The sequence below is a fragment of the Canis lupus genome, chromosome 12 (genome assembly GCF_048164855.1).
Source record: "Canis lupus baileyi chromosome 12, mCanLup2.hap1, whole genome shotgun sequence".
Lineage (NCBI taxonomy): Eukaryota > Metazoa > Chordata > Mammalia > Carnivora > Canidae > Canis > Canis lupus.
In genome coordinates this window covers 31037082-31051488 of record NC_132849.1, presented here as the reverse complement: position 1 = coordinate 31051488, position 14407 = coordinate 31037082, and the positions used below count along the sequence as shown (strand labels likewise).

At 36.6% G+C, this 14407-nt stretch overlaps 1 protein-coding gene across 5 annotated transcripts in view; it reads left to right on the top strand.

Annotated features, from left to right (window-relative positions):
- Positions 1 to 14407, top strand: part of EML4 (EMAP like 4) — a 160598-nt gene that overhangs the window by 130567 nt on the left and 15624 nt on the right. For all 5 annotated transcript variants that reach the window (XM_072770390.1, XM_072770389.1, XM_072770388.1 and 2 more), the window contains 2 exons: positions 11056 to 11144; positions 12466 to 12563. In XM_072770390.1, coding sequence (XP_072626491.1) covers positions 11056 to 11144; positions 12466 to 12563 — 187 coding nt within the window. The remainder of the gene's footprint in view (positions 1 to 11055; positions 11145 to 12465; positions 12564 to 14407) is intronic.

Sequence of the window (14407 nt, the reverse complement as noted above, 5' to 3'; positions counted from 1 at the left end):
TTTATTTTTATTTTTTATATAGGTCTCTGAATACCTGGTTGTTGAATCTAAAACTGAAAATTCCTCAGTGTAGCCATTAAGATTATTATCACTAATCCCTCAGCCTGAAAAAAAGTCTCACTTTGGACAAGGAATTTTTTTTAATATAATACAGCACATGAGTGTCCAAATTGTGCAGTATCCAAAAAAGGTGACTAGCAAAATGTTTAAAGATCCTTTCATTTCCAAATCTAGAAATTAACTTCTTGGAATTAAAAGTAAGCACACACACACACACAAAGTAGTAGTAAGCACAAGTGTGGGTTAATTATCACAGTAATAAATAAAACTGTCACTTAAAATAATGTATTCCGGGGATCCCTGGGTGGCTTAGCGGTTTGGCACCTGCCTTCCACCCAGGTAGTAATCCTGGAGTCCTGGGATCGAATCCCACATCAGGCTCCCTGCATGGAGTCTGCTTCTCCCTCTGCGTCTCTCTCTCTCTCTCTCTCTCTCTCTCTCTCTCTCTCTCCCCCCCCGCCCCCGTCTCTCATGAATAAATAAATAAAATCTTTAAAAAAATAAAATAAAATAATGTATTCCTGTTAAACATTTCTAAGGGGAAAAAAATGTGTAGTCCTAAATGGACATAGTTCTTCCTTGACATGCTGATCCTCACATAATAAAGGATTTTTTTTTAAGATTTTATTTATTCATGAGAGACCCACAGAGAGAGGCAGAGACACAGGCAGAGGGAGAAGCAGGGGACCCGATGCGGAACCTGATCCCAGGACCAGGACCAAACCCTGAGCCAAAGACAGATGCCCAACCGCCTAGCCATCCAGGCGTCCCAAAGGATTCTTTTTTAAAATAGCTTTATTAAGATATATATCATAAAAGTTATCCATTTAAAGTATACAATTCAGTAGTTTTTAGCAAGATCACAAGCTATTTTGAGAACGTTTTCATTAACCCAGAAAGAAACCCTGTACTCACTGGCAGTCAATCTTCTTTTCCTCACCCACTTCCCCAAGCCCTAGGCAACTAGTCTTCCTGTTTCTATAGGTTTGTCTCTTCTGGAGATTTTATATAAATAGAATCCTACAATATGTGGTCTTTTGTAAATAGTTTCTTTCACCTAACATTCATACAAATTTTTGTATGGACATGTTTTCAGCTCTCCTGAGCATATACCAAGGAAGACTTGCTGGGTCATGTGATAACCAAATTATTTTCCACAATAGCTACATCATTTTACACTTCCACCAGCAAAGTATAAGGGACCGAATTTCCCCACATGTTCACCAACACTTGTCTATATTTTGAGTATAGCCATCTTAGTGGATGTGAAATGCTTTTTCTTTGTAGCTCTGGCTAATGATGTTGAGTTACCTTTTTTATGCGCTTATTGGCCACTTGGATAGCCTTTTTAGGAAATGTCTATTCAAATCCTATGCCTGTCTTTTAATTGCTTTGTCTTTTTATTAAGTTGCAAGGATTCTTCATATATTATCTGGATGTGTAGTAACTTACACAAAAGATTTGCAAATATTTTCTCCTATTCCAAAGGTTGTCTTTTCACTTTCTTGGCAGTAACATTTGTGACAAGAAATTTCAAAGTTTTATATAGTCCAGTTTATCTACTCTTCCTCTTGTCTCTTGATCATAAGAATTTACTCTTGTGTTTTCTCCTGAGAATTTTATAGTTTTAACTCTTACCTTTGGGTCTCTTGATTCATCTTGAGTTAATCTTTGTATATGGTATGAGGTAGATACTCAACTTCATTCTTTTGCATGTGGATATATAGTTGTTACAACACCATCTCCCCCACTGAATGATATTGATACCCTTGCTGAAAATCAGTTGACCAAAAATGTATTGGTTTCTGTCTGGACTCTGCAATACTATTCCATTAATTTATATATGCCCATCCTTGGGGCAGTATCACAACCTTGATTATTGTAGCTTTGTGGTAAGTTTTGAAATTGGGAAGTGTGAATCCTCTAACCTCCAACTTTCTTCTTTTTTGAGGTTGTTTTGGCTATTCAGGATCCTTTGAATTTCCACATGAATTTTAAAATCAATTTTGTCAATTTCTATAAAGAAGCCAGTTGGCATTTTGAATAGGGATTTTTTAAGTTTTTATTTAAATTCCAACTGGTTAACATACAGTGTAATATTAGTTTTAGGTATACAATTTAGTGATTCAGCACTTCCATACACCCTGCTCATCACGAGTGCACTCCTTAATTCCAACCACCTATTTAGCTCATCCCCCCACTCACCTCCCCTCTGGAAACCATCGATTTGTTCTCTATAGTTTCTTGGTGTACCCCTCTCTTTTTTTTCCCCCTTTGCTCATTTGTTTTGTGTTTTTTTTTTTAATATTGTATTTATTTATTTGAGAGAGAGAGCACAAGGAGAGGAAGAGGGAGAAGCAGACTCTCTGCTGAGCAGGAAGCCCAATGTGGGGCTCAATCCTAGAACCCCAGAATCATGATCTGAGCCAAAGGCAGATGTTTAACCAACTGAGTCAAAACGGGTGCCCATTTTGTGTTTTTTTTTTTTTAAGATTATTTATTTATTTGAGAGAGAGAGAAAGAGGGCATGTGCACATGTATGAACCAGGGAAGGGGCAGAGGGAGAAGGAGAATCCCAAGCAGCCTCCCCACTGAGCACAGAGTCCCACGTGGGGCTGATGTTACGACCCCAAGATGATCATGACCTGAGCAAAGATTCAGAGTCAGATGCTTAACCAACTGAGCCATCAAGGTGCCGCTGTTTTGTTTTTTTAAGTTCCACATGAGTGAAATCATAAGGTATTTATCTTTCTTTGTTTGACATATTTTACCTTAGCATAACAATCTCTAGCTCCACTTGTGTTGTTGCAAAATGACAAGATTTCATTCTTTTTATGGCTAAGCAATATTCCATTGTGTATATCAACCACATCTTTATCCATTTATCAGTCAATGGACACTTGGGCTGTCATATAATTTGGCTATTGTAGATAATGTTGCTGTAAACATTAGAGTGTGTGTATCCCTTTGAGTTAATATTTTTGTATTCTTTGGGTAAATACCTGGTAGTGCAATCGCTGGATCATAGGGTAGTTCTGTTATTAAATCTTTGAAGAATCTCTATACTATAGTTTTCTAAAGTAGCTGTACCAGTTTGCATTCCCACCAACAGCGTAAGAAAGTTTTTCTTTCCCCACATCCTTACCAACACCTGTTCTTCTGTTGTTGACTTTAGCCATTCTGTTCTGACAGGTGTAAGATGATATCTCATTGTAGTTTTTTTTTTTTCTTTTTTCTTGTTGTAGTTTTGATTTGTATTTCCCAAATGATCAGTGGTGTTGAGCATCTTTTCATGTATCTGTTGACCATATATATATCATCTTTGGAAAGATTTCTGCCCATTTTTAACTGGATTATTCATTTTGTGGGGGAGTTAAGTTTTGTCAGTTATCTATAGATTTTGGATACTAACCCTTAATCATATATGTCATTTGCAAATATCTTCTCACATTCCATAGGTTGCCTTTTAGTTTTGTTGGTTATTTCCTTTGCTTTGCAGAAGCTTTTTATTTTGATGAAGTCCCAATAGTTTATTTTTGCCTTTGTTTCCCTTGCCTCAGGAGACACATCTAGAAAGAAATTGTTACAGCTAATGTCAAAAAGGTTACTGCCTGTGTTCTCCTCAAGGATTTTTCTGGTTTCAGGTCTCATATTTAGCTCTTTAATCCATTTTTAATTAATTTTTGCGTTTGATGTAAGAAAGTGGCTCCATTTCATTATGTTGCATGCAGCTGTCCAGTTTTCCCAACATCATTTGTTGAAGAGACTCTTTCCCATTGGATAGCCTTTCCTGCTTTGTTAAGGATTAATTGGCCAGAGTGTTGTAGGTTTATTTCTGGGTTTTCTGTTCTAGTCCATTGATCTATATGTGTTTTTTTGCCAGTACCATACCGTTTTGATGACAACAGCTTTGTAATACAACTTGAAGTCCAGAATTGTGATGCCTCCAGCTTTGCTTTTCTTTTTCAAGATGTTTTTAGTTTTTAGGGTACAGATTTGCACATTTGTTAAATTTGTACCTAAGTATTTTATTCTCCTGATGCCATTTTAAATGAGAAAACAATTTCATTTTTAGAATATTTATTGTTGGTGTATGTAAATACAACTACTTCTCATCTTTTGATCTCGTATCCTGCAACTTTGCTAAACTCATTTCTTCTAATAGTTTTTTTTTAGTGGACTCCTTAGGATTTTCTATAGGCAAGACCATGTAATCTACAAATTGTTTTTCTTTCCAATCTGAATCCTTTTTTTTGTTACTGTTCTTGTCTAATTGTCCTAAGTAGGAGAATCTCCAGTACAATATTGAATAGAAGTGGCAAGGGTGGTCATCCTTCTCTTGTTCTCTTAGAAGGAAAGCCTTTCACCACTAAGTATAATGTTAGTTGTGGCTTTTTCATAGATGCCACCTGTCATGTTGAAGAATTTTCCTTCTGTTCTTAGTTTGTTGAATAGAAGGGTTTGGGATTTTGTCAAATACCATGTTTTTGTCATTTATTAGTACAGAGTACTATATTATTTTTAAGATGTTAACCGTGTGTTCTTGAGGTAAATCCCACTTGGTCATGGTATTTAATTCTTTTTATTTGTTGCGGGCTTCAGTTTGTTCATATTTTTTTATTAAGATTTTTACCTCTATATTCATAAAGGATATTGGTCTGTAGTCTTCTTGTGATGCCTTTGTCTGGTTTTGGTATTAGGATAATAAGCTTATAAAGGAATAAACATCAGTACATATTATAATTATTAATCATTAGTTACCAAAATCTTAGATCTGTCAAACCAAAACCATTTAATTAATAAATTACAATCAGGCACCCCACACATGATTTTTGAAGATAACATTCTCTCTTTTTTTAAATTATTATTGAAGCACAATTAACATTATATATGTTATATAATGTTATAACATTATATATGTTATATCAGTTTTAGGTGTACAATATGATTCAACAACCCATATAACACCCTACACATGATTTTTGAAGATAACATTCTCCCTTTTTTTAAATTATTATTGAAGCACAATTAACATATGGTTTATATCAGTTTTAGGTGTACAATATGATTCAACAATTATGTACATTACTCAGCGCTCATCAAGATAAGTGTACACTTGATCTTCTTTATCAATTTCATCCCACCCCTCTGGAAAACACCAGTTCTCTGTATTTAAGAGCCTATTTATTTGTCTCTTTTTCTTTTTGTTTCTTAAATTCCATATAAGTGAACTCATGGTATTTGTCTTTTTCTGATTGACTTACTTTACTTAGCATTATATCCTCTATGTCCATCCATGTTGTTGCAAATATGTAAGATCTCCTTTTCTTGTGGCAGATTAGTATTCCATTGTATATTTACTGCATTGTCTCATTTTTTTGAAATTTGGGCTTCTTGTTGGAATTTAAAGTTTTTCATAAAGCTAACTTGGCCCACGGGTACTCCTGAGCTCATTTCCCATTGTACACCATGTCTTTTGTGTATAAACCTGAACTATTATTAATTTGAAAGCTTATAATCTCTGAGTTATTAAAAATACATTCTGCTTCATTTTCCAAGATACCAATTGATCATCCTTCCCCTTCCTATTTTTTGAAACTGATTTCTCAAAAGACACTCAACCTATATACCAGACCTCAGAGGAACCACAGATAAATTTACCATCCCGTCAGGATGTCAGGTCTATATCAACTCAGACAGAATTCTCCAAGCAGGGCAGCCCCAGTGGCTCAGTGGTTTAGTGCCACCTTCAGTCCAGGGCGTGATCCCAAAGATCCGGGATCGAGTCCCACGTTGGGCTCCCTGCATGGAGCCTGCTTCTCCCTCTGCCTGTGTCTCTGCCTCTCTGTGTGCGTGTGTCTCTATGAATAAATAAAAATAAAATCTTTAAAAAAAAAAAAAAAAAGAACTCTCCAAGCAGTTTACACAGTTTACAGAACTTTGGTCTTGGTTGGACCCAGTTTTATTTCCAAATCAACAGTTTTTGCTATAGTCATTTTATAGGCTGATAAATGGAGATAAGACACCCAAATTAGAGAAATTAATAGACCTGAAGTGTGATGACAAGAAGAATAAAAAGCAAGGAATAAAGTTGGAAATTGTTTCAAAGAAAGAAATACATAAAATTGAGTTAGTATTTAGAACATACTATATATAACATATACGGATGAAAAGAGGAGTGGACAGACCAAGAGAAACAATTTCATGAAGATCCCAAAGTTTCTGGTCTATAGTGATACTGACAGCTTTGACAGGGCAGCAGGCTGGGAAGGGAGCTTGGTGAGTGGGTTGGTAAAGAATTTAATTGTTGACATGAAATCACAAAAGACTCGGAGAGATTTAAGTGATCTGGCTCAGCTCCTCAATTTTGATGGTGACTGTCACTTTGGCAAGCCAGCAATGTAGCTAAAGTACTGTCGACTGTAAAGTTCTGAGTATAAGAAATGCTCCTGCTGTTCAAAAGGGGTGATAATCAAAAACATACTAGCATTAGCTGAGACTTTTCTTTGACATAATTAAAAGAGAAAGCTTCTAATTAGAAAAACAAATAGCTTTTTCCATCTATAATTTGGTGTTAACTTGGCCCACGGATATTCCTAAGCTCATTTCCTATTGTGCACAGTGTCTTTGAACTCCATCAGCATGAATTTCCTTGAGTTCTGCCTTGTTGTAAGTCCAATTGCTTATTGAGTTCCAGCAACTTGTAAAGCACTGAACTAGATGCAGTGGGTAGCACAAAGAAATATGAGACCTGGTCCAAACCCCAAGTAGATTATAGCCTAATTAGATAGTACTTGAAGAGATAAAGAACATAACCTATTAATAATGTAATATTGCTTGGATAAACAGGCATTGATGCTTAAAGATCAGCAGAGAAATTACAGTGAGCCTTAGTGGTCAGAGAATACTTCACAGAGGAGGCATTGGTCCTGCCTTGAAGTTCTTGGATCTTGAAGAAGCAGTGAAGAGTGAGGAGCTCATGTTAAGTGGGAAGAATGGATTGAGCAAATGTGGGAAACTATGAGCTAACTGGATTAGCACATTCCTAAATTCTTCTTGATACCTAAACAGTGGAATCCAAACTTGTTAGCTTGGCCTTTAAAGCTCATTAAGTGGTAAAGCTTTCCTTCACCACTCCAACCAGCTATCCTTTATATACATGCCAACCCTTTTTGTAGTTTCTTATCTACTGCTCTCTGCCTGTTTATTTCTTACCACATTTGACATAATGAAATCCTAGATCACCCATCTCCTCTGTGAGTACTCCTTGCTCTGAGACTTTATAATCCTTATAACTGTATAATTCATATTACACTGAACTGTTTACCACTATGAATTCATTCTGTCTCCCCAGTTAGATTATAAACTCCTATTCTGCCTCCTTTGCTATCCCTTTTTCTCTGGATCCTTAAATACTAATGTATCTCAAAGACATAGAAAACACTTTCTGTGGAATCATACCCTTCCCTTGTGTGTTATTAGTGAAAAGCACAAGGGCCAGAAGCTCTATCAACTAACTAGTTGGTTGATGACTGGTCAGATGTTTTGAAATGAGAACACTTCATTGTTTTTATTTGTAAAATAAAAGGGTTGAATTAGACTCTCTTCCTCCTGTTTTGACTTTACATTTTTCTAATAAAAATCATTCCTATTCTTATAAGTAGAAGATGGGGGGACAGCACAGGGAAGGTGAGAGGGTTACAAATCTATCTACCACCAAGAGGACACACTATATATTTTGATGAATATTTTTTTAACTCATAAATATGTTCATTTAGGGACTTACTCTCCAATTTTAAAATCTTTTATTTATTTATTTTTTATTTATTTTTTTTTTATTTTTTATTTATTTATGATAGGCACACAGTGAGAGAGAGAGAGAGAGGCAGAGACACAGGCAGAGGGAGAAGCAGGCTCCATGCACCGGGAGCCCGACGTGGGATTCGATCCCGGGTCTCCAGGATCGCGCCCTGGGCCAAAGGCAGGCGCTAAACCGCTGCGCCACCCAGGGATCCCTCCAATTTTAAAATCTTGATTCTTTTCTTGCCACTAAAGAAATCAATATTGTGTCTTTTTAGAAAGTCAAGAAAAGGGGTGCCTGGGTGGCTCAGTTGGTTAAGCATCTGCCTTCAGTTCAGCTCATGGTCCCAGGGTCCTGGCACTAAGTCCCAAGTCGGGTTCACTGCTCAGTAGGGAAACTGCTTTTCCCTCCACCCTTCCCCCTTGCTTGTGATCTCTCTCTCATGCTCTCTCTCAAATAAATAAATAAAATCTTATTAAAAAAAAGTCAAGATAAATGATAGTGCTATGCTTAGATACTTGACCCACAAGTCAGAGCAATTTAAATATATCACCAAAGATTTCCCATTTGTGATACTGAGCAATTATATTTAGAAGGATGCATCAGGTCCTTTAGGTCATATAAAGCCTGATAATAATTCCAAACTATCTTAAAGCAGAATCTTGTGTTCTAGTTTATATACTCTGTACTGGAATAAGAAGGGGATCCCTGGGTGGCTCAGCGGTTTAGCGCCTGTCTTTGGCCCAGGGCGTGATTCTGGAGTCCCGGGATCAAGTCCCACATCAGGCTTCCTGCATGAAGCCTGCTTCTCCCTCTGCCTGTGTCTTTGCGTCTCTTTCTCTCTGTCTTTCATGAATGAATAAATAAATATTAAGTAAATAAATACATGAATAAATAATGGTAATTATTCAGATGCCAAAGAAAGTATAATAAAGTTTCCATAAACTCATTAAAAACCTGAAATCTTTTAAACAAAACAAAACAAAAAAAACCTGATACCTGCAGAGTGGCATTGTCTCTCATTGTTCTTTAGGTCTGTCTGATGAGTCTGAGCTGGAATATTTTGTGCCCTTACTCTGAAAAGGCAATTCACTTGGCATCAGCTTTGGCATTTCTTGGCTCAGAGGAGTTTCACAATGGTAGCCATAAAAATTGATTAATCTACATTCTCAAAAGAAACCTATAATCTGTGGGTACTGTACAGCTGTAGTAAAGTAACACACCTGTTGGAATGGAAGTGACCACTAAGCATAGAGCATAGAGCTTCAGGGTGCCACTTTCTGACTATTGGCTTTAATTCAGGTATTCACAAATAGAAGCTATTTCTTTTACCAACGTAGAAGACAGAATTTATGAATTAGGCTAGCTACCTAGACATTTCAACCCTTAGCTCACAAGTGACTAAAATTCACGCATGAGTATTTTTCATTAGAGAGGGATTTCACTGATGGGTAAGAGCTGGTGTCTTTCATTCTTTCACCTTCTACCTTGCATGCACTAAGGCATGTTGAGCAACATCACTAAACATTTTTTTAAGTTCTTTCTTGTCATTTTCTCCCACCTAAATAGTTATTTCTTTTAGGCTGAAATGGAAATGATCTCTTTCCAGGTATTAGTTTTGAAGCTTCAAAATTACAAGGAACTGTCCTTATGATTTCTATATTGGCTTCTTTTAGTGGTGGATTTTTTCCCCCATCTTAAAAACAAGACTTGCTAGTCTTGTTCCATTCTCTCCACACCAAACATTTCTTCCTACACACTACAGTATTAAATAATTATTCCTAAAACTTGGCTTTTGTCATTTTCAAGACTTACTTTATATTTGTTTATTCAAGACTTACTTTATATTTGTTTATTCATTCTCCAAATATTTATTTAGTGACTGATTTGAGCCAGGCAATGCACAACTCTAAAGCCCTCCAAGCAGCTGTGTATGTGATTTATACCCTGCATTCCTCTCACTTAGCCAGTCTCTAATTGCCAACATTTGCTTTATACCTCTTTTTTTTTTTAAGATTTTATTTATTTATTCATGAGAGACACAGAGAAAGAGAGAGAGAGGCAGAGACACAGGCAGAGGGAGAAGCAGGCTCTATGCAGGGAGTCCGACGTGGAACTTGATCCTGGGTCTCCAAGATCACGCCCTGGGCCGAAGGCAGGCGCTAAACCACTGAGCCACTCGGGCTGCCCTATACCTCATATTTTGCTGTGCTTTTCTGAAGCACCATCTCCCTGCCTTCAAGTGCCCTTTAAAAAAAAAATTATTTATTTTAGAGAGAGCGAGGGAGCACAGTTGGAGGGTACAGAGGGAGAAGAAGAGAGAGTGTTAAGCAGACTCCACGTGGAGCAGGGAGTCCAGTATGTGGGGCTCCGTCTCAACACCCTGAGAGATCAGGACCTGAGCTGAAACCAAGAGTCTTGAGGCTTAACCAACTGATCCACCTGGGCATCCCTTCAAGTGCTCTTATTAAAAGATTTGAAAAGTTGTTTATTATATAGTTGAGTTTAACCATTATTTTGCCTCTCAAAAGCTTTTACATTTTGACTTTACCTGTTAATGTGAACAAAAAACTATCTTTGAAAGAATTCAGAGCTGTGTGCACATGCGGAGTTATTTGGAGAGGCAGAGCGCCCCCTGCTGCTTCCTTTGAAATCACTCCAAAAGAAGGGCCCTCTGCCTTCCCCTCCCACCTTCATACTGTCTGTGCTCCTTCCCATTTCCATAGCTGTGCAGCTGTCACTCCTCCTGCCGCTGAACCACCTGTACCTCTTTCCCTCTGTGTTCAGCTCGACCTGTTCTCTACCCTTCCAGAAGGTTATTCTGTGTCTTCTATCATTCATTTCCCTTCTCTGAGTTCCTCTTGGTCTTTGTTTCAGTTAGCTCATTTCTTTTTTCCCATCTCTAGTTTAATCTTCAAGAACACTGATCCTATCATCTTAACTTTCTGTTTAAATGGTACTTAGCAAAGAGATACAGTTGGCGTTGAGTACCTAAAACAGAAATGAGAACATGCCTAGGCACATATACTTAAATTGTATTTACCAGCATTTTGCAAAATGAACTTATTCTTCAATGGAAGATGGAAACATGTCATATTTAAGGGCATTATTAAAATTTGTTAGAAGGGAGAAAAAGCAATTCTTTTTTTAAGTGCTAATATCTGAAAAAAACTTTGATTTTTACTTCTTAACAGGTGGTTTGTTCTGGATGCGGAAACCAGAGATCTAGTTTCTATCCACACAGATGGGAATGAACAGCTCTCTGTGATGCGCTACTCAGTAGGTAAGAGGATTTACCCCCATTCTAGCTTTTACAGCATTTCTGTCATTGCATATTTTCACTTCCACTAAAGCTAACTACTTTTTTCTCTACTCTCTGAACTTGTTAACTATTGAATATGTTTCCACCAACATCAGATTAAATTCTGCTGCAGGAAACTGTAAAAGATCTTCTAAAGTTAAACAGCATTCTAAATTATCAAGCAAATTTAGAACGAATTGTTACAATTGCACTTGCAGTTGAAAGCAGAATATAGTACAGTCAAATCCCATTTGGGGGGAATTACACATACTTGGAATTTTGGGTGGGTATTAGGCTGAATGTTACTTCTATTTAACAATCTTTTTTTATATGTAAGAAAACATAAATTATAGTAATATTCAAAATACATTATAGGCTGTTCAAGTTCTTTAAAATCTAGTTGCATTGTTACTGGCTACATAGTAATGATTTTGTTAATGAGATAAAATAGCCACTTACAAGAATTTGATAAATTCGTTTAGCCCTGTTTGAATAATTCTTTATGCTTTATTCAGAATGTTAATTATGTCTCCATAATATTCCGATTTCCCCTTTCCCATAATCAACATGGTTTTGATTCATAGCCTCCTTCCCTGGAGTTAGTGTAACATTTGCCTAATTTGAAAATATATTACAGTAATAGTTGGATTGGTGTGGGATCCAAAGGATCTTTTTGATTGCTTCCAAGTTGTTTTAAAGGAAGCACAGAATGCTATTCTTTGAGTTGAACATGGAAGGAAAAGTATTTGCTTTAGGCTATAAGCCCGGCAAGTTATCTTAAAGCAGGAAAGGTTTTCTGTTTGGTTTGGCTTTTTTAGTGCTGTACTAGCAAATTACTACAGACATAGCAATTAAAATCCAAAGATCAGTTGGACTTTATTGACCATCTGTTATATGGTAAGAACAATAGAAGAGACCATAAAAGAAGAGAACATAGTCCCTTACCAGGTTGGAGAGGTCATATGTGCTCAGCCAAAATGAGCAGTTGTACACTTAGCCTATGAGTACTATGTACTTAGACCCATAAGAGCAGGTTAACTTCCCTGGAGCCAGTTTGTAGCTAACTAAAAGAAGATGAGCCTCAAGTCCAAGGCCTAGGAGTATCTCCAAAAAATGACTGTACTAGATGGCCATGTTTTTCAAGTGTGCTTAGTGATAGAAGGATTCATTCATCCAATACCAAATAATAGTTAAATTGTTGAGATTTTTAAAATTTATAAAATACTCAGTACAGGTCCAATAAAATAGCAGCAAATCTGTCAACACATTTCTCTAGTTAACACTTTTTCCTGTCTCATTCTAGATGGTACCCTCCTGGCTGTAGGATCTCATGACAACTTTATTTACCTCTATGTAGTCTCAGAAAATGGAAGAAAATATAGCAGACATGGAAAGTGCACTGTAAGTAGTTGAAGTAAAATTAAGCTATAAAAGTGTTGGAAAATTTTACTTGAGATAAAATGTTAAATGTTTACGTTGACGTATCCATTATTTTCTATCCTTAACTACTTTAATCTCTTTGAAAACAGATTACTTAACAGCAGAATATTGCAATTCCCTGTGTGCTTTAGAAATGTTTCTTCTTCTGATGGGAATTTAATACCTGTCGCTTTCTGACTAGATATAAGGCAGTTTCTAAAGCTATTTCCATAGGAAACCCTTAGAATAACACTTTTTGAAAATGGAGTGAGTCAGAAATAAAAGGGTATCTCACTTTTTTTTTTTTTTTTTTTAGATTTTATTTATTTTATTCATGATAGTCACACAGAGAGAGACAGAGAGGCAGAGACACAGGCAGAGGGAGAAGCAGGCTCCATGCAGGGAGCCCGACGTGGGTTTCGATCCCGGGTCTCCAGGATCGCGCCCCGGGCCAAAGGCAGGCGCCAAACCACTGCACCACCCAGGGATCCCGGTATCTGACTTTTAATCCAGTGTCCCACATTCCTGTCCACTCCCAACATCCTGTAATTTCCTTTATCACCTGTTACCACTAAAAGTAAAGTAATTTATGTGGAGATCTCTCTGCATTAAGAGAGTTATTAGCAGAGACATATTTCCTTCAATTTGTTGTTCTGATTGACCACATTATCATTGTAAGGTAAAGGCTCGATTCAGTTCTGTAGACATTCTGAGTACTTATCCTGTGGCAGGGATTCTCTAACTCAAGAAACATTCTAGACCAGGAATATATGTAAGATTTATCCCTTGTCCTTAAAAAATATACATTTGAGCTGACGGCAGGACAAAAAAGGCAGGCTCTATGTATACAGCATCATGGTTAAAAGCAACAGACTTGGGATCAGACTACTTGGATTTAAATCCTTATTTCACCACTTACAACCTAGTGTGACCTTGGGCAAGTTATGTAAACTTTCTATTTCAATTTTTTCCTCTGTAAAATGAGGATAATAGTTTCTGCTTTACTGGATTAAAGTAAATTAATGTATATAAAATACTTCTAATCATGCCTGGGAAATAATAGGTCCTCAAAATGTGTTAACTATTATTTTTATAGAAAAAGGTACCTCGGTGTGTATGTTAGGAAGTGATTAGGAAATTACTTGATGAATTAATGATTAGTGGTAGCAGAGATCACAAAATGGTTTTAGGGGGATAAATAAAAGAATTAGTTTTTAGAAGCGTATACATAAGCAAAACCCAGGCCATTTGCTATTCAAACAAGAGACATACTTACTTTGTGCACTTGCATGTGTGCATGTACTTGCGTATTTTGTACCATAGGCTAAAACCATCCTATAAACTGGTCTACAAATAACATCAAAGTTTTAGAATTTATCCAAAATAATTTTGCTTTGACAATAATTTTGAATCATTATCCATTAATTTATTGAAATCTCTCTTCTAATCGACTTATTATCATAATTCTTGTGATATGGTATAGTACAATAATGCCTCATTATACCACGTGAGCAAATGAAATATTCCACTGAAAGGAATTTTCAGGTTACTGAAGTTTACCCTACTAGGCACTAAGTTTTTCTTAATTTTTTACCTCACTCTTTTTGAAAGTATATCAATTAAATTTTAATCTTGTGGAATCAGAAAATTTTACAGGTAGCCTTGTAGTACACACTTGACTCAGCTCTTCTGATGTAGAGACTGACTTTCAGAAAAGATAAAAGACTTGTCCTTGGTTGCATCATGACATGGCAAATCCAGGGCCTGAACCCTCTTCTCCTCTTAGTAGAACAGACTTTCCAGTATAATGATAATGCCTCAGGTTT